The 17,983-nt window shown below is 54.1% G+C and overlaps 6 protein-coding genes across 6 annotated transcripts in view; 2 read left to right on the forward strand and 4 right to left on the reverse strand.

Moving 5' to 3' along the window:
- Window positions 1-455: 455 nt before the first annotated feature.
- Window positions 456-2,801, reverse strand: CC84DRAFT_1137665 (uncharacterized protein). Its single transcript, XM_018176157.1, has 3 exons — window positions 2,361-2,801; window positions 1,765-2,289; window positions 456-1,716 (listed from the first exon to the last, which is right to left on the reverse strand). Exons 1-3 carry the CDS (start codon window positions 2,367-2,369, stop codon window positions 826-828), a joined length of 1,425 nt encoding a protein of 474 aa, XP_018040126.1. The 5' UTR covers window positions 2,370-2,801; the 3' UTR covers window positions 456-825.
- Window positions 2,802-3,189: 388 nt separating this feature from the next.
- Window positions 3,190-8,555, reverse strand: CC84DRAFT_1137666 (uncharacterized protein). Its single transcript, XM_018176158.1, has 6 exons — window positions 7,926-8,555; window positions 5,333-7,875; window positions 4,646-5,284; window positions 4,212-4,600; window positions 4,058-4,164; window positions 3,190-4,007 (listed from the first exon to the last, which is right to left on the reverse strand). The coding sequence occupies exons 1-6, from the start codon at window positions 8,305-8,307 to the stop codon at window positions 3,331-3,333; spliced, it is 4,737 nt and encodes a 1,578-aa protein (XP_018040127.1). The 5' UTR covers window positions 8,308-8,555; the 3' UTR covers window positions 3,190-3,330.
- Window positions 8,556-9,262: 707 nt separating this feature from the next.
- Window positions 9,263-11,027, reverse strand: CC84DRAFT_1183996 (Anp1-domain-containing protein; the record flags this gene model as incomplete). Its single annotated transcript, XM_018180721.1, has 4 exons — window positions 9,263-9,709; window positions 9,760-10,079; window positions 10,132-10,811; window positions 10,918-11,027. 4 exons carry the CDS (start codon window positions 11,025-11,027, stop codon window positions 9,263-9,265), a joined length of 1,557 nt encoding a protein of 518 aa, XP_018040128.1.
- Window positions 11,028-12,924: 1,897 nt separating this feature from the next.
- Window positions 12,925-14,300, forward strand: CC84DRAFT_1137671 (uncharacterized protein). Its single transcript, XM_018176159.1, has 2 exons — window positions 12,925-13,090; window positions 13,232-14,300. Exons 1-2 carry the CDS (start codon window positions 12,943-12,945, stop codon window positions 14,026-14,028), a joined length of 945 nt encoding a protein of 314 aa, XP_018040129.1. The 5' UTR covers window positions 12,925-12,942; the 3' UTR covers window positions 14,029-14,300.
- A 219-nt stretch (window positions 14,301-14,519) lies between these two features.
- On the forward strand, window positions 14,520-16,417 carry CC84DRAFT_1255734 (uncharacterized protein; the record flags this gene model as incomplete). The annotated part of the gene is made up of 4 exons (XM_018184563.1): window positions 14,520-14,588; window positions 14,647-15,039; window positions 15,103-15,434; window positions 15,490-16,417. The coding sequence occupies 4 exons, from the start codon at window positions 14,520-14,522 to the stop codon at window positions 16,415-16,417; spliced, it is 1,722 nt and encodes a 573-aa protein (XP_018040130.1).
- A 173-nt stretch (window positions 16,418-16,590) lies between these two features.
- The window catches only part of CC84DRAFT_1202401 (uncharacterized protein), a gene marked incomplete at both ends in the record, with an annotated part of 2,049 nt that continues 656 nt past the window's right edge, over window positions 16,591-17,983 (reverse strand). The window contains 3 exons of the mRNA XM_018181773.1: window positions 16,591-17,104; window positions 17,142-17,647; window positions 17,863-17,979. Of these exons, the coding sequence (XP_018040131.1) occupies window positions 16,591-17,104; window positions 17,142-17,647; window positions 17,863-17,979 (1,137 nt within the window). The remainder of the gene's footprint in view (window positions 17,105-17,141; window positions 17,648-17,862; window positions 17,980-17,983) is intronic.

The following is a 17,983-nucleotide window of genomic DNA, read 5'->3' on the forward strand; positions in this document are numbered from 1 at the left end:
TCTACAGCGCGGGACCCTTCCAATCAATTTCAAGAAGAATAAGTATATACTGGTGACGATTTCTAGTACTTTGATACGGTACCGTTGCTTCTGAGAAATGGGGACCTTTCAGCATGCCCCTGACACGTCACTGACGATATGGAATCACACACAACAATAGACGATGTCAATCAAGGGTACAAAGAGAGTCGCAAGCCTCACCAGCTCCATACCTCCCCATCGCAACCCTCTCACACCAGAGCACCTCAGCCCCACTTCTCCTTTCCATCCTAACGTACAATCTCTCCCCTCCACTTCGTAGCCCAACACCAAGTCAAAACATCAAGCATGATGCGGCACTCATTCCATCCACGCCCACCGGCCTCTCCTTACTACTCAAAGCGCACTCAATAGCACACTGCACTTCCTCCCTAATCTCATCACTCTCCACTCAATACTTATTCAAAGCTCACATGAACGTCAACAAGTCTATTCCTCACACTGACCATCAAATCCTACTCTGCTAAATTCACCATCCTATCCTAGCAGGTCCGCAAAAAGGGTATAGCATGAAACTCAAATCCACCTGAAATCCACACACACACAAGCAAAACCACCATAATGCCGCTAAAATCATTCTGCGCATTACCTCCCCTCAAATATGCACTTCGAAGATAGAATTATTTCACCCCAATGATGCCCTCAGATCACAGTAAGACGAACACCATCACCCAAACGCCCCATACACCTAAGCCCGCGCCCCGATGCCGATACGCGCCGCCCTTCTTCGTTGGCGTCGGACTCGCAGGCTTCGAGGTAGGTTCAGGCCCGGGTTTATCTGCACAATCACAGGACAGTCAGCGCAGCCACGGCACCAGCAGCAAGCAGCGTCCAGCCGCCCGCAAGCTTACTCGCAGCACCCGTCTTGTCACCAGACCCCTCCGCCGACGAGCTCGCGCTGGACTGGCCCGCGGGACTCGACGTCTCGCCGCTGGGACCGTTCACGCCGTCGTTGCTGAGCAGCTTAAGCGTCAGTCCAGACACCTCGCCGCCGGCCGAGCCGTAGACCTTGTTCGGGCCCTTGGTGTCGGTGACCTTGACGAGCTTGCCGTTGGTGGGCTTGTCAATGCCGTTCTTAATCAGCGTCTGGCAGCCCGGGCACACTGCCGGGATCGTGAAGTTGGAGTCGAAGGCGTCATTCGTAATGAGCTTCTTGTCGCACTTGGGAGGCGTGATCTTGGAGCCGGTCGCCGTGAACTTGGTCACGTCGAGTTTGTTGAACTGCTTCTGGAGAGCGTCGTAGTCGCTGCGGAGGCTGACGGTGCCGTTGTCGTTGATGACGGCGATGCCGAAGTTGGACTCTTCCTGGCTGTATTCGTAGACGAGACCGCCGCTCAGAGCAGCCATCTTGTCGCTGTAGAGAGAGGCGACTTCGTCGAACACACGCGGCATGACCTCGTTGCAACCGTACTCGGAGAAGAAGACGGGGACGGAACTGTTCTGGAACATATCCACAAGAGTGTCGTAGCCTGCGCTCGCGAAGGTGGCATCACCGCCGCACCAGGAGTACGAGTTGAGACCGAAGATGTCGGACTCGGAGCCATCGCCGTTATTGTCGCACTGCATATAAGCCCAGGTGTCCTGGAGGATGTCGCGGACATCGGCGGCAGAGTAACCGACAGGAATGGTGCGGTCGGCATGCGCTTTGATGTATGCCTTCAAGTCACGCTGGACGGCCTGTTGCATGTTAGCGGCTGCTCGATCCCACCAGATGCGTGGACTTACGCGAATATACTGCGGGTTCACCTTGCCGGTGTTCATGTCGTTCATGACCTCGTTGGCAGAGAAGAAGGCCAGTGTGTTGGGGTAGTTCTTGAAGTTCTCCACGACGCCAAAGATCCTCTTGAGGTAGTCCTTGTGGTAGCTGGTCCACGGCTCCGCGCGGTTGATGCTCTCGCCGGACTGCGGGCCGTTGACATCAATGATCATGTAGATGCCCGCCGAGTTGAAGATGGACGCGCAGTCGTCGTGGTTGAGTGTGGGGTCAACGTTGTACACGCGGATCGTGTTGGCTCCAAGCTTCTGCAGCATGATGGCGTCGCGCAGACAGACAGACTTGTTGGTCAGGGGGTCACTACCCTCCTGAGGCTTGTAGCCTGCCTGGCCGCCGGGCTGGTAGTCGACGCCGACAATCATGAAGCGCTTCTTCGTGACTGTGTCGATGAGATCCTGACCCTGCACCTCCACGGGGTGGACGGCCACGGCGACGCTCGTCAAGAGCCCGGTGAGCACCGCAAGAGAGTTGAGAAGCTGACGGGTTCGTTAGCTGCGGGTCGCACTTCTGATGCCCTCTGGGAGAAGAGCTTGAGACGGTCACTTACCGAGCGCATCTTGGAGGGTGTGTGTGAGATGAATAGCCAAAAAGCGAGTGTCAAGAATCTTCAGCGAGCGTGAAGGCGCGTCGCAAGTTTCGTCAATGGTCCAGAAAGATGGGCAATCGTGCAGGTCGGAAGGTGTCTAGCTCTTCGGCTCAAGTATCCAAACAACGCGCAACCAGCTCTTTCCAATGCCAATTCCAGAAAGCACGACTATACGCGAAGTTCAACCGATTAAGGAGTGGCGCCGGTATAGGCAGGTATAAGTAAAGAGCGAACGTGCCTCGGGCACAGCAAACGCGCAACAGCAACTGTCTCTCTCGCAAGCGAAAACCGAAAGTGTCGTGAGCGAGGGAAAGAGCGCACCGCCCGCCCGCGCGCGGGACGGGCCTGATAAGGCAAATGGCCCTCTACGCCCGATGCATCGTGAGATGGGCTTCCATTTCCGAAACATTGGCAGTGGCTCGTGCCGCAGCGCGACATCAGACGGCTGCGCGCTTCCGCCAATCAGCGCGCGACTTCCCAGCAGCCGTCTTCGGGCCCGTTTCACCTAGCGTGACGGAGGTCCGACAAGAGGTGCACAGTTAGGCGCCAAGGGTTGCTATTAGGGGAACAGGCACAGTTGCTGGGCGGCAGCCATGGACCCTGAACTGTGTCGCTCTTGTGGTGGTGCATTCTCTGACTATGCAGCGTCCTATGTCTTGTACAGGGCTCTCTGGCTATCCGGCATCTTCGCTTGAGATGACTCTCTCGTGGTCATTTTGCCGCAGCCTCATAGTCGGTTTGTGCCTCTCGCACGACAAAAGCACCGTGGTCGAGCCAGCGTGCTGTAAATGCGATACTCTCCTCATTCCTCTACATGCCTTCAAATAACCTCATGCCGATGCGCATTGTACATCTATGCTACATATCCTCTGCCATATCCACGAACGCCACTTCTGACTCTGCACAGAAGGAAAACTCCAACCCCGTGACTTCACGCCCCAGCCTCCTCCTTGCCTGCCTTCTCCTCGTCTTCTGTGCCTTCCGCAGGCGCCTTCTCAATCTCCTTGCCCTTTGCTACGGCATCTTTAGCTTTCCTTTCGCCCTTTGGCTTCTTCGCCTCTTCAGGGAAAAGCTCGGCGAAAAAGTTAGGCAGGAAACGATTGATCCTCTTCCACGTCTCGTTCCACAGCTCCTCTTTCTCCGGCTTCTCATCCGGCGGAACAAGATACCCGCCACTCGACATGACAAGCAGCATGTTCTTCAGATTCTCGCTGACCGCTTCCTCAAGGTTGTCGCCCTGGCCGCTGTTAATCAAGCGGTCCATGATGGTGATGATCTTCAGCCAAAGGTCCAGCAGATCGTCCGTCTCCGAGAGCAGCGTGAGGTAGTGCAGGAAGACCTTGGAGAGCAGTGTCGCCGCGCGGACACGCGTTTCGCTCATGCCGAGGGGGTCGGACTGGTACACTTCGGGCTTCAGGAGCTGTGTGATGAGAGGGAACAAGACTTCGCTGAAGATGGCGGTCCATTCCTGGTGGTCTGGGGACGCGAGTTCGTTGGAGAGCAAGGTTCGCTGCAACGCTCCGAACGCTTGTTGCCGGATTTCGCGGCACGGATTGAGGCACTGATGCGTGAGCGTCTTCAGGATTGGTGACCAGTAGGCTGTCCAGGCTGCAACACGTGAGTACTGATGCACATGCTGTACAGGAGATTTTGCGTACCTTCGGTCGTCTCAAGGTGTGATTGTTCAATGAAATTGGGCACTCGGTTGGTCATTTGGAATACGATGGTCATGGCCGTGCTCCCGCGTACGACAATTTCGTCGCTCCTACTCAACGTCAGCGCGGTTGCGATTGCCCCATGCGGAATACATACTCTGGCTTCTTAGGCTTGGGAGCTTTGCCTCGCTTTACCGCCTGGTCATACAACTGTTCCTGCCTTGCGCCGACCTGAGCCGTAGTTGCAAACTCATTTAGCAACGCGATAGCGGCTTCGTAGTTGTCCGCTGTGACACCAGGTAGCGAAGAAGTGGTGAGGTCCTCCACTAGCTGGAAGACATCGCCTGCCGCCTCAGGCACACGTTGTAACTTGTTCAGGATGGCCCAAAAGTCTGGAGAGCTGGCTAGTTCAACGCGCAGCCCATTCGGACCCTTCAAGCAATCCGCCAAGCCCTTTAACAGTGGGCTCGCGCACTGCTTCAGAAGCTCCTCGTCGAACTTGGAGAATGTGTGTAAGAGAACAGGAGCTCTAATAAAGTCGTGGTCCTGCAGAAGTTAGCGACAGCTGGAGTGAAAGAAGGATACGCGTACATTGCTAGCCTTCAAGATGCTCAGGAGGTAGTATACACATCGGGCTATGAGCACGGGGTGCAATTTAGCTGCATCCTTGATCACCGTCGACAGCGCATCCGCAACATCCTTCGCTAGCTCTTGCACGGTCTCGTCATCTCTAAGGGCGAGCACGGTAGCTAGTTCCAAGACAAAGACCAAGCTGGGGTCATAGACCGGCCTGTTGAGCTTGGCTTTGTTTCCGTTGGTACGCGGGCTTACTGCCGAAGGAAGCTCAGGTTTCACCACGATGACCCTGGGTGAGCCATCTTCGGGTATTTGCTCGAGCAGCGACATCAACAACGACCGAAGTGATTCCAGTGGTAGTTGGCTGATGTTTGCAAGAATATCTTCGAAATGGCATTCTTTGACCGTGTCCACCGTGCAGAGCGTGTATTCGATCTCTTGGTCGGATGGCTCCGGAGGCTCGTCATTAGCAAAGCTAGAGACGTAAGATGACAACGCAGAGAAGATGCCGGTATCTGCAGGACGTTCGACGCGATCGATGATCTGAGCCGGGCTTTGGAGTGGTATTGGCGGCAACGCCAACGTTTTCTGGAAAGACAAGAAGTAAGGGGGTATCAAAGAATTGACAAATAAATTGACCATAATGTGGATGAGCTGCATGTAGGTTAGCATCGTATAGTGAAGCGAGACCTCAGAACTTACATGGTTCCAACCATCTCGTATCGAGGCTTCACTGCCTTTGATAACTTGGAACAACACAACGGTGGCCAGCTGCGCCCTTCCGTCTCGACCAAAGCGAACGGCTGTCTCGCTGACCATGACACTCTTCTTCTCTACTTGCACTTCGGTGTTCAACGACGTACTGGGTGGAACATCTGGAGCAAGCGTGCTAATGTACGCGAGACATGAGATGATGCGATCTAGCGCATCGGTCAACTGGTATTTCGCGGCGATCTGAGCGCACTGGTCAAAGCCTGTGACAACCCGTGAGAAGACAGCGTCGTCAGTTGCTGACATGAACACATATGACAAAGTGGCTACGATGGGTTTCCATGTGGCAGCAAACATGTCTGCGTCGAAAATGTTTGTATCGCAGATGACAAGGTCTGAGGTCGACTGTGTCTTGAGCAAAAGCTCCTTCCATGCGTGGTCATAGGCATGACGGGTCTCGTGCTCCTCGGGAAGGATGATCTCACGAGTCTTGATGGATTCGAAGATTGACTTGAGATATTCCGGGTCGAAATCCTTGCCGTCATTAACACCTCGCAAGTTCCTCGCAAAGTCTTCGAAAGCCATGCGTTTGTTGCCTTTCAGGTTAGGGCTGTGCTGGTCGACGTTGAGCATGATGATGGCGTAGCACAAAATGTAGATGGCATCCGTATTCGCAATGTCTCCGGCACCAACCTGTTGGTGATATTGCGCCGAGAATTCGGTCACGATTCTCTCGATGAGAGCTGATTCGCCAGGAAGACGGAAAGTGTTTAGGAGACGTCGCAGAGCTTCATCGACGCGGAGGGAAGTGAAATCGATCTGAGCAATAAAAGCTTGTAGAATCGCCTCATTGCCTCGCTTCGAGATGAATTCTCCAAGAACCTTTTTGTCAACGCGACTTGTGCCTTGTAAGATTTGAACTATGCTGTTGGGATCGTCGGGATTCTCAATGATGCCTTGAGAAGCTAGGAATGCTATTCCACCTTTGGGCCTTTCATTGAACTTGGTAGCACCGCGAATGATGATGTTCTTTCGTGAACGCTGTTCGCGTAGTGTCTCTGCGCTAGGAAAGCCTTCTGTCACTGGCTCATCGTCCAGCCGGTCTGCGATGGACTGAACAAACCCCAGCAAGGCGTCCAAGCAGAGTGGCGGTACGTTGACTGTGCTCCACGTCGCTGAGTCGGGGAACGCGTTCCGAGACAGGAGCCCAATGATGTCCATACAAACATCGTTCCGGTCTGTCTCACAGTCATAGTTAACATACAGCTCTGCCATAAAGGATGGTATGCGAACTAGGGCGCCGAGGTTCTCGATCATGGCTTCTCGAGCATCGGGTTTCCTAGCCCCTCCCTCTAGGCCAAGCTTTTGTCGGTCTTTTACTGGTACAGGCGTAGCCCGACCACTCCCTGGGTTCTGCTGTGGAGCGGGTTTGACGAGGCTCGGCGCTTGTGGTACACCTTCGTACAGAGACGGTTCTATCCCTGGCTCTATAGGTATGTCCATTCGTGGAAACAGACAGGCGACAAGGTAGGACAAATACAGCTCCTGCTGCAGCTTGAGAACATTTCTACATGTAGCTAACAGCGTCCCGGCTACACGCAAGGATTCGTTCAAGATGGCCATATTCTCTGCTCTGACTAGCTGGAAAAGATGTCGGCAGAGCGTGTCTTTGGCCAGGTTGGCCAGGCTGGGATGATTAGCAATTGATGGACCAGCCACTTCAAGTGCAACATCGACAATGCGCAGAGCCATGACACGCATGGTATCAGTGTGTAGCCGGTCATGTGGATCGAGCAAGTCTACCAGGACTCTGAAGAGTTCTCTGATCGAAGGCAACGAGTACGGCTTTATGTCCACGGGCGCTTGCTCTGCCACGATGGTCCCTGGGAGGTCCAGCGTGCTTCGGTCCGGATTTGGGGCGTTACTGTCGGTATCCCCCTCGCCTTTCTCCGAATTGCTAGGTTGTTGGGGTTCTTCGACCTTGGTGGGCGCTCCTTCGCTCTCACCATTCGTTGTAGGATCCATCTTGAGGCCGTCTGTCTTATCGGCGCTATCCAGCTCCTCATCAAGCTTCTGAAGCTCTTCGGGAGATTCCATCTCCAGCGTCTTCAGCCTCTTGAATATGACGTGGCACATGGAAACCATGGAAATCTCGGCCGACCGTCGAAGCAGCTCCGACAGTCTAGACTGACAGCACATGCTGAGGCCAGTCTCCATCATCTCGCATATGCTCTCGTCTCCCAGCACTTCGCCCGCTTGGCCCGAGACCATGCTCTCCATAAGCTTCAATATCCGCAGTAGAACAATCTCATCGGCTGGGGAGTCGCTCGCTTCGAAGCGACAATGTGTGATGGCGGACGAGAGCTGCTGCATGGCTTCTGGGAGGCGCGGCGAGTCGCGACTGATGATGTTGTAGGACAGGAACTTGGTGATGGCAATCAACGCGAGCGAGGTGATGGGCGCAGACGTCGAGGATGACCGGATCACTTGAAGGAACGGGTGGAGCATCGAGGGGGTGTCAAAGGTCCGGATGTCTGGCGGCGCGTTAGCAGAGGCCCAAAAGCAATTCGGCGGACAGACACACCCTTGCGGCCCTTCAGCTCATTCCGCAGGCGCGCAAAGGCAGACATGAGCGGGTTGTCCTGCATGCTCTTGCCCTTCTTCCCGCGCAGGCCCCATCTGCTGGGGACGGCTTCCTCCTGCTCGCCGGTCCCGCCAATGATGCCCTGGCCAGCCCTGTCTCTCTTTTGGATGGCGGGTGTCTTGTTGGAGGAGCCGCCCAGGATGGCTGCAACTGAAGAATGGGCCCAGCGTGCATGCTTGCGCATGGCAGATGTGACCGTTATACATTCGGTGACCACGAGCGCGACTGGGTTGACCGCAACAGGTATGCGCCGGGGCTCCGTGAGCGTAACAGCATCGTGGAGCGTGTCCGACGGCGGACTTTCGATTTCGTCGTTGGACATGTCGGAGAGGACCTTTGGGTAAGAGGAGGTGCGGTCCGAACCGTTGGTAGTTCCGCTGGGGGATACTTGGAGAGGACAGCAACTATGCGGCCAGTCAGCAAGCTTAGGAAATGAACTTCATGCTCTCAAGAGGAAGTTGCCTGGAAGAGCAGAGTTTAATAATAAAGCAGATATGCAGTGATCGTGTTCTCATCGGCAGGCTCCCGACATTCGCAAGGCAGCTACAATTGTCGAAGCTACACTGAACATTGGGAGGTGAAGTGCCAAGCACCGCGGTAGGCCAGGGTGTCAAATCGCGGCCGGACCTCCGCGAGCGAGCGCCAGAATGTCCCTGAGCAACATCATTTGTACAGCTCTTGTGTAAATGGAAAATACACGTTGCCTGTATACCGGCTCTAGAGATGTGTTGTTTGAGTATACCATTATGTGGTTTTCTACTGTCGTGTGCAATCAACGCGCTGATCTGTAGCCCCAATACGCATATTCACGAGAACTGAGGCCGACGCCGACATTGCATACGCGCTCAATGTGTTGATATTCTTACAAACGCACGCAGCGCCCGTCCAAGTCTCGACGCGTAACGCCTCCTCATGCAAATTCTAGTATATACACCCGTCGTCCCATCCCAGCCAAAGACCGCAAGCCTCTCCACGCGCCCGCAAACGAGATCCAAAAACAAAAATTCAAAAGACATCGAGACATGGGCAAGGAGACCGGCTCGTGCAGTCTCTACAAGCCGAGGCTCGACGATGCTGGTTGAAGTGTTTTACCATGTCCGGCACCCGGAGCGGCTATTAAAAGGTATGCTGATGAGGACACAATCATAGCCCTTGCATCGTGTTCGTCAAATCGTCGTCGTGTATGAGTCCGGTTGACTCTTTAAGCTGAGTCTGGCACTCGGGGTCTGCGAGACACGTTAGGTCAAGCCATCATATGTGACAGGCAGCTCATAGACTTACTGCTTCGGCGCCGCCTTGCCCCTCTCATCGGCACCCCAGGCCTCGTGTATCTCCTCGCGCTTCTCAACGTCCTTCTTTGCGGCCTCCTTCGCTTTCTCTGCTTTTGCTTCTTCCTTGAGCTCTTCTTTCGCAGCTTCCTTTGCAGCTTCCTTCGCCTTCTTTTTCTCTTCCTTCTTTTTCGCTTCCTCCTTCTCCTCGTTCTTCGCTTTCTGAACCAAATCTTGCACAGCTGCCTTCTCCTTCTCCCAATCACTGCCCTTGTTATCAAATTGCTCTTTGATTTTGTCTTCCTTTTGCTTTTTGGCGGCCTCTTCGGCTTCCTTAGCCTTGCGCTCTTTTTCCATCTCTTCCATATGGCGGATGTCGTCGACGGAGGGCTCGTACAAATGCCAGATAGTGTAGTGGGGTAGCCCGACAACCGAAAACTTCATGCGCTTGGCCATCTATTCTATGTTAGTCTGGAGGCAAAAAAGGGTTTACTGGAACGACTGACCTTGCCAAAACCCTCCGTCTCGGCGTGCTTTTCGAAGCTGAACGCTGGGAAGTGAACACCCTGCCGGAAGACCTTTGCCTTGGCGAGAATACTGACACCACCAACACCGTCAATCTCCATCTCCATATCGGGATCGCCGTAAGGGTCGCGCAAGTATGCCAAATGCGGGCGCCACGTGGCATATTCTGCGTAACCTTCGACGATGACAGCATCCTCGTCAAGAGTATCTGCCAGAGCCAAAGCTGTCTCTGATTCCTGCCACGAGTTGAGATCGTAAGGCTGCTCTCCCCCAAGCCAATCCGGTAGCGGTCGCCAGACATCTGTCAGACATGGTCAGTAGGCAAATGATGTCGGTGACTGTGGTTGGCTTACTCGGCACGATAACGTCTTTGTTGTGGCGCATGAGATCCTCTAAAATAGTGAACGGGGCCGTCTCGACATCGACATCTCTCCAGTAGACCCAGCTGTGTGTCGGCCGGAGCGCAGCGCTCAAGAGCCAGTTACGGGCCTGCGCCATGGATTTACGTCGTCCAGCCTGAGCGGCGAAGCCGTGTCGGCTCTCTACATCCTGGTTGACCTTCTGTCCGAAGTCCTTCTCCAAGATCGAGATTTCTCCGAACTGATTTTTCGCCTCCGGGTCTGCCTGAAGCTCCTCCAGCTTCGAGTTGAGCAACTCGAGTGTGTTGTCCTTGGAATCTCCGACTAAAAAGGCGAGATCGATCAGGTTGTGTGGGTACGTGAGGTTCTTCAGGTGACCGAAGAACATGGGCAGATGCGGCGCGGCGTCTCGGAGAGGAGCGCAGAGAAGGATGCGCTCTTCCCGTTCCCACCCCCTTGCCGTTCCTTGTACATTGCTCAGATCGTAATATCGCACCGTCTCGAGTTTCGACTCGTCGCTGGAGGCAAGGTAGCTAAGCGGGCTCGAACCCAGATCTGGTCGGAGATCGGGGAAGAAAAAGAAGAAGCCCGTGAGGAGGATGGAGCCAAAGAGCAGTAGCCGCTGTATCAGCTGCCGCCGCCGCCTCAGGGCTGGCTGTGATCGAGGCTGGAACCTGCAATGACAATGGCAATTAGCATCATGTGTCCACGAGGAATCATCTTTCAGGGAGGCAGAAAGATGCAGTCGCAATGGAGCCAGCATGGCAGTGGCAGACGTACTTGTGCGGTTGAATAGAAAAGGTGCCGCTCCCGCCGGTAGATGGGTATGCGGCCTGCCCATTGGAAAAGGCATGGCGATGCATCTTCGATTTTGCATGTAAGGGCAGCATCCAGGAGAGAGTCTGCGAATTCAGATCGCGCTGGGTTCTCCCTTTGGGCACCCCCGGTCACGTCGACCCGCGAGTTTCGCCGAGCGCAGTGCAGGGCAGAGCGCAGCAGGGCCGAGCACACGACGTCTAGGCGGGTGTGCGATGCGAATTGATGCCACGGGGGCGCGAACGAGTGTGGATGGATGCGTGAGGAGCCGCGGTAGCCCTTGGCAGTCGATGTCGTCGTACAGGTATCCGGGAAGCCTTGGCTCCTGGTTTATTTCGCTAAGCTGAAGCTGGAGGCCACCGTTGTCATAGACATGCCCCGATATCCCTGGCGCTGATTACCGAAATAGCGACGTGCAGCGCGGCGTGGGCGGACAAGGAAGGGAGAGCGTGCGAGCGGCTGACAGGCGTCTTCAGCTGGTGCAGATGACTACTCTTTCAGGACTGCGTGATTGCGCTGCCGGCGTAGGTTGATGGGCAGCGCGGCGTCGGGGCTGTGCCAAGCGGCTAGACCGATGTTTCAGGACACCTTGTTGGAACCTCGCGAAATCACCGTTGCAGGCCATTGCGTCTGTCGCAGATCCCTTCGATTGCGGGCCCGTAGGACCGTCACTGGATTTCAAAACCTCCACAAATTCATTCATTCTGATGGGCTCCCCCACTGACATCCCACGACGCGCGGCACAGGGGGGCATTCGAGGGATTACCGGAAGCACATGTGTTGAGAGAATATCATGATTGCTATCTACGACCAAATACACTACTCCTGGCTTCGCAAGGGACCGGCTCGTTTTGCCGGGCTAAAACTCCTACCGAGGGTATGCTCTGACGTCACTTTGCTGTTCAGCGTCAATTAGCAAGCATTCGCAGAGATGTCGCATGAACCAGGCGATGAAGACTCATTGCTCAGAAAGCCGTTATAGTCATGCTCCGCCGCTGGCCTCCAGTCCCAGCAGCCCAAGACGGACCGCCGCGACTGTCGGCACAACAACCGCAATTACGCTCGTTTGCACAAGCAACTCCACAACTCATCATCCCAAGCCGAAGCCGGTAAAGTGCGGGAGGGCGACCCAGCTTTGGATGTCGTTGAATGGATAAGACTAAGTTTTCATCATGGCGAGGGAGGGTGTAGAGGAAGAACGTACGGGAGCCAGGCTGCGATCTGTCGCTGTGTCGTGAAAGCTAGGATATTCTGCAAAAACAAATCAGCAACGCTCGCGTTATGGATGAAAAAGCAATGATAGAGATTTGCGTTAATCAGACAAGGTAAGCTATGGTATAGAATGTCTTCAAGTGGTTCAGTAGCAGAACTGAAATTGATACACACATCATAAAACGCGGGTTTGGGTCACTACTGGAACGGTAGGGAAGAAACTTACTTTGTGTCAGTAACAGCGTATAAGGCTCGCAGATTAGTTCCTCATATCATGCAGCAAGCGTGCATCGACGCGCTATTGTGTTGCTCTAGTTGATTGCGCCTTCAACACCTGAAGGCTTCTGCTGGAAACCACAGGTCGAGAATTTCCGGTCGCATGCACCATGCCCGATGTTCTCTCGCGCCGCAACGTTGTACCGATGTTCAGACATATACTGTTGCCCGTTAGCCGGTGACTTTGTCCGTGGACCTGCAGCCTGAGCTGAAGATAAGAGGATCAGATGGTGGTGCATGATAGTTCAGGCTCATCGTAGTCACCAGAACGTAATAGGAAGATATCAATCATGAAAGGGTATGAGATGTGAAAAGGGCAGTAGAGACTTACGTAGGGCGCAGAGCACCTCGAAAGCGAGGTGGTGTTAGGAAGTTGGAACTGCGAGCAAGCGAAGAAAAATAGTAGTCGCGAAAGCTTGGCGCGTTAGTCAGCGAACTTCTCAACACCATCGTCATTCCCGACCTAGCTCTCTTCACGAACGCGATAGAGCAACACGCAAGATGGCGGCGAATACTGATAGGAGAAGGATCAATGCGCCAAGTGGCGGCACCTCTGCGCCGGTCTTTGCGAAGCCGGTCAAAGAACCTGGGTACCTTCAATTGCTGCGGCCGAACAGAAACAGAGGGCCCAATGAACTGCGAAAGACCTGTAAGTGCTCAAGGTTTGGGTGGAGTGAAAGCCATGCTGCTCAGATCTTGATTTTATGCGCACCTCCAAACGCATCTGAGCTTCTGGATCTCCATTGCCATCCCCCCATTGATCAGGCACAAACTAACGGCGATGGAAAAGTCCTTCAAACAGGCGTTGTGCCCTCTGCGTCAGGTTCTGCATACCTCGAAGTACCAACCACAACGACAACTTCACATTCTTCTCTGATCCCTCCGACCTCGAGCCTAAAGATCGCTGCGTCCATCCAAGGTCCAAAGCCTCTCCCCCGCAGTGCGCCCTTCTCCCCGACACTGGTGCTCACGACCACCGTGAAGTTCGCGCCATTCGCTACTAGACATCGGAGAGGATATATTCGCGATTCCGCGGAACGCGATCTTGGCGTCCATTTGGAGACTGCACTGAGGGGTGTCATAATCGGCGAACGGTGGCCCAAGAGCGGGCTTGAAGTCGTCATTACCATTCTGGAAGGAGATGAAGATACGTGGTGGGGTGATAGCAAGGCCGAGGGAGGATCTGGCAGCGGTTGGGGTCTACTCAATGTGCTGGCCGGTTGCATTACAGTTGCAAGCGCTGCGATTATGGATGCGGGCATTGACTGCGTTGATATGGTAGCAGGAGGAGTGGCGGCAATGACAAGAGACGGGCAAAAAATACTAGACCCATGTCCAGCGGAGCACCAAGACATTGTCGCTGCCTGCGCAGTGGGTTTCCTGGCGTCAAGAGATGAGATTACGGAACTATGGCTCAAGGGTGAAGTCGGCGCGGAACCTGACGAGCTTATCGAGAGTGCCACGCATGCCGCAATGGGTAGTGTCAGCGTACTGAGGGAGGTGCTGCTCGAGAACATAGAGACAAAGACGAAGGTCGCGAGTGAGGGATCAAAAAGGAGACTCGAGGACCTTGAAGTGAGGGATTAACCGAACGCATGACTGCAGCAAGTCTGACGCATGGATCATGACGGGTCGTTTGGATATTTTTTGCATAGCGACGGCGTTTACATACCAAAAGGATGGGAGTGAATATCAGGAGCATAGCATTCCGGCTGTCCAATCAATGCTACGTCATGATTCCACTGTGAGTTGCATGTCATGGTTTTATGGGTATACATCCTCATCGTTGCACGGAAACCCAGTCTCGTAAATCACCTCCATATGCTCCATGTTCCACCAATATCAACATTTTCACCATGATATCTCACTTTTGTGCCTGTTGCAATCACGCGCTGTTACCAGATTGCAGGTGACCGCTCCTTCCGCATCAGTATCTCTTACTGAACGGCCTCGCAAACATAGCCGATGCTCGCTCCATTTGCCCTCGAATCACACATAAATTGATCATACTCCAACTCACAAATCCTTTTTATTTGTCTCCACTCAAGAGGCAGGCCCGTACACAACATTCAACAGCTATGACAGCACCGGCTGAACCACTCGCTGCCGAGGCAGAGCATCCTAATGCACCCCAGATACGCCGGCAGGTGCGTTTCGAGGTCACATCTTCTTGCTCGGGAATATATCTCACTAAAAGTACCTCAGGTGGAATACTACTTCTCCGACGAGAATTTGCCGACCGATCTCCACATGTTGCAATGCTGCGGCGGCCGCGATAACCTCCCCGTATCCATCGGGCGCATCTGCGGCTTCAAAAAAATGCGCGGCTTCAAGCCAAAGTCCATCGTACCTGCCGCCCTCCGCAAGTCTGCCTTCCTAGTCGTCTCTGACGACGGCAAGCAGGTCAGCCGTAAGGTGCCTCTACGCGGTCCTTGTGCGCTCGATCCGGACTACTACAAGGACGATGAGATCGCGTATGATCCGCGCGCGAGGGTACTGGCCGTGCAGCCTGTCCCGTTGCTCCAGCAGAAGAAGGCTGAGCTGCCACCAGGCATGACGAAGGGCATGATGAAGCCGACCGGCTTCGAGGAGACTTATGTGAGTAAATTCATAGTCTCATTACATGCGTGATAGGTATCCTGATCGTCTGTGACTTATTAGGTCGAGCCGCCTATCACACCTGCCGAGGCCAAGGCCGAGGAGGCTATGTATGACCCAGACAAGCACTTTGTAGAGCGCATTGAGATCGCGATCCAGCGCTTCAAGGAGAAGAGAAAGATGCACGAGGTGTACTCCAATATCTTCAATAAGTGGATGCGCTTTGGTGGTGTCGAGAGCGCCCCTCGCATGTTCGGCGGATTGTCCCAGAAGGATATGGCTGGCATGGACGCCGAAGAGATTGCGAGGGCTCGAGCTGTACATCAGGTGCCATGGGATCGGGAGGATCCGAAGCAGTGGGTCGTCGACTTTACCGGCGTCGGAGAAGCTTTCTTGTACGTTGGAACAGACCGAGCCCCACGAGCAGCGATGATACTGATCGTAACACAGATCCTCCTTCTTCCCAGCCCACTACGGCTTCAATCCCCAACAAATCAAGACCGCCTGCCAGGTTTTGCGCTCCTTCTATAACTACCTCATCTACCACTCAGTCTGCCCCGAGTACCGTGAAGATCTCGACGGCGCCCGCAAATTATGCGACACCGCCGAGAAGGAGCTTTCCAAAGTGTACAACGCCGGGCTTTCCCTGCCCGGTGCCTTCAATACCGCCGCTAGCACAATTTTTGGCGGTTCCAAATCTGGCACCTACACCGGTAACATGGAGTGGGCCACTAAGGTCAGAGAAGACGGCGTGGATCTTGGGGAGGTTGGCGTCATGGACGAGGAGGCCAGGATCACGTTCAGGACGGCGGTCGCCATCATGGGTACAGACGAGCACCAGGCCTTGCTTGACACACGCGCTGTCAATGTTTCGAAGGACGAGTTATTTGGCCTCGAAATTGTGGCAATCAATTACTCAGACCAACTCACCCGCAAGATGTACGCCCGCCAGAACGGCTTCATGGCCCCAAAACTTTACCTAGAGTCTCTCGGAACGCTCATCTGCCGCTCTTTTCACGTCGACGACTTCAACGAGTATGATCTGCCCAAAGACAAGTACCCCACCGGACGCCTGCCCGAGACAGAAGATGGCAATCAGTATGAGTTCTGGGTCGAGGATCACGCGCTGGAGGAGTGTTTTGTGGGCATGAAGGTTGATGCGAGGGTTCTGACGCTTGAAGATGGCATCACGATCTTGGATGATGTGCGCGAAGCTATGTGCAGCTTCTACAAGTGGCTACCGAACGAGCTGTGGATCAACCGGCACCCCAAGGAGGTGGTGATTAGGAAGAAGGATTTGGATGAGGAGGATGTGAAGGAGGGTGGTGAGGGCGGTGAGGAGAGGTTCGTAGAGGACGAGTCGGTGCACGGGGGATGAAGAGGGGGAGCGTCGATGTCTAGGAATAGGTACAAGATCAGTGTGAGTTAAGACAAGGTGGTTTGTGTCTTGAGAAGACATTCGTCCGTCAATTGATGAAGAGAAAAACGGGAGAGACTTCTACAGCTCTTAACGTGTATCACTGCACCAGAGTGGTATATTATCTTCGCAGCTCAACCGCAATACTCGGAGGATGCAGTAGTGGACTGCTCCTCGTAGGAGCCTGAAAATGTAAGTCCGTCGTCTGTGGCGCGGTGCTCGTCGTTGTTAGAGTCCCGAACGATCGAGTCCTGGTCCTCCTCGGTCGGATCAAGGTAATTGTAGTAATTGTGGTAGTCCTCTCGATTCACTGAGTAGCCATCGTCAGAGGTCGCTGCCTCTGCCAGCGCTGCCGGCTCGCTGTGCATGCAGATGCAGTCGGGTGTCAAGTCGGCTCGAGCTCGCAATGCGTTGATCTCCAACGGGTTGAGCTGTTGTAAGCGAGTAAGCAACTTGGCCATGGAGTCTTTATATGTCGCTGGTGCCTGGAGCTGTGGCATGCAAATTGGAATTGGCTCCGGGAGGTATCGAGTAGCGGCTTTTTTCTTTGCGGGAGCAGTAGCGCTTGGTAGCCTCCTCTGTACGGGGTTTCTTGGGTGTTCGAGGCGGTGCTCCGTTGGGGGATTATTTCGAAGTTGGACGCTTGTGCTAAGAGACTGGAGCATCAGGCCTATAGCTACCGTACCCATCAAGGTCGTTGCCGGGCGGAGGTGTGTACCGGGGAGGCTGCTGCTGGTACTGTGCAAAGTTCATGTCGGCCTCCATTTGGGCGACAGTTGGCGTGCGACGTGGACTTTGGAATTGGTCGATCGGGTAAGCCTGAGAAGCTGCTTGGGGGCTGCGGGTGTATGCATATACAGATGCCTTGCTATAAGACTCGTTTGAGTACCGAGCCTGTGACTGATTCAATGATCCACCGCTCACTGCTCCAATTTGTACGCTCTTGACGTTTTGTGAGTTTGTTATGCGGTGGTTGGCTCCGAAGGCAGGGTTGAACTCAGCACCATGATTGAAATGCGCAACGGAGTTGTTCAGTGTCCCGTTCTGCGTACCTATAGTGGCAGTGGCGAATGTCACTGGACGGTTCATTTCTTGGTTCGGCGTGCTAGGCATGCTATGATCGCCATAGGCATCGGAGCGCTCAGGAGTTTCAAGGTTACGTGCAGGACCAGCGGCTTGAAAGATCGGGAGCTGCGCCAGATCCAAGTAGCGGGTTTTCTCGATGAGGTCCAGTTGCCGGATGATCATCCATTCCCGAAAGCTGGTTGATGAGTTTCGCCGCTACGAGCTGGGAGAGGATGCGCTGAAATGGGTGCCAGCAGAGTCGGAGTGAAATTAGAGGGACCTCGACGGGTGGGTGTATTGCTCGATGAATGTAAGCTAGTGCATTGCGTTAATTTTTGCACCTTTTTTTTTCCTTGCCTAAGATCTGTCTTCTTCTTCTTCTTCTTCTTCTTCTTCTTCTTCTTCTTCTTCTTCTTCTTCTTCTTCTTCTTCTTCTTCTTCTTCTTCTTCTTCTTCTTCTTC

Source organism: Paraphaeosphaeria sporulosa (genome assembly GCF_001642045.1).
Source record: "Paraphaeosphaeria sporulosa strain AP3s5-JAC2a unplaced genomic scaffold CC84scaffold_2, whole genome shotgun sequence".
NCBI classification, from domain to species: Eukaryota; Fungi; Ascomycota; class Dothideomycetes; order Pleosporales; family Didymosphaeriaceae; genus Paraphaeosphaeria; species Paraphaeosphaeria sporulosa.

Coding starts and splice junctions, on each gene's coding strand:
- CC84DRAFT_1137665 (XM_018176157.1), bottom strand. Junction 1,717..1,764: donor TGAACCCGCAGTATATTCGC/GTAAGTCCACGC, acceptor AACATGCAACAG/GCCGTCCAGCGTGACTTGAA.
- CC84DRAFT_1137666 (XM_018176158.1), bottom strand. CDS start 8,307: ATGTCCAACGACGAAATCGAAAGTCCGCCGTCGGACACGCTCCACGAT. Junction 5,285..5,332: donor TACGAGATGGTTGGAACCAT/GTAAGTTCTGAG, acceptor ACCTACATGCAG/CTCATCCACATTATGGTCAA. Junction 4,008..4,057: donor ACACCTTGAGACGACCGAAG/GTACGCAAAATC, acceptor CACGTGTTGCAG/CCTGGACAGCCTACTGGTCA.
- CC84DRAFT_1137671 (XM_018176159.1), top strand. CDS start 12,943: ATGGCGGCGAATACTGATAGGAGAAGGATCAATGCGCCAAGTGGCGGC. Junction 13,091..13,231: donor CAATGAACTGCGAAAGACCT/GTAAGTGCTCAA, acceptor GCGATGGAAAAG/TCCTTCAAACAGGCGTTGTG.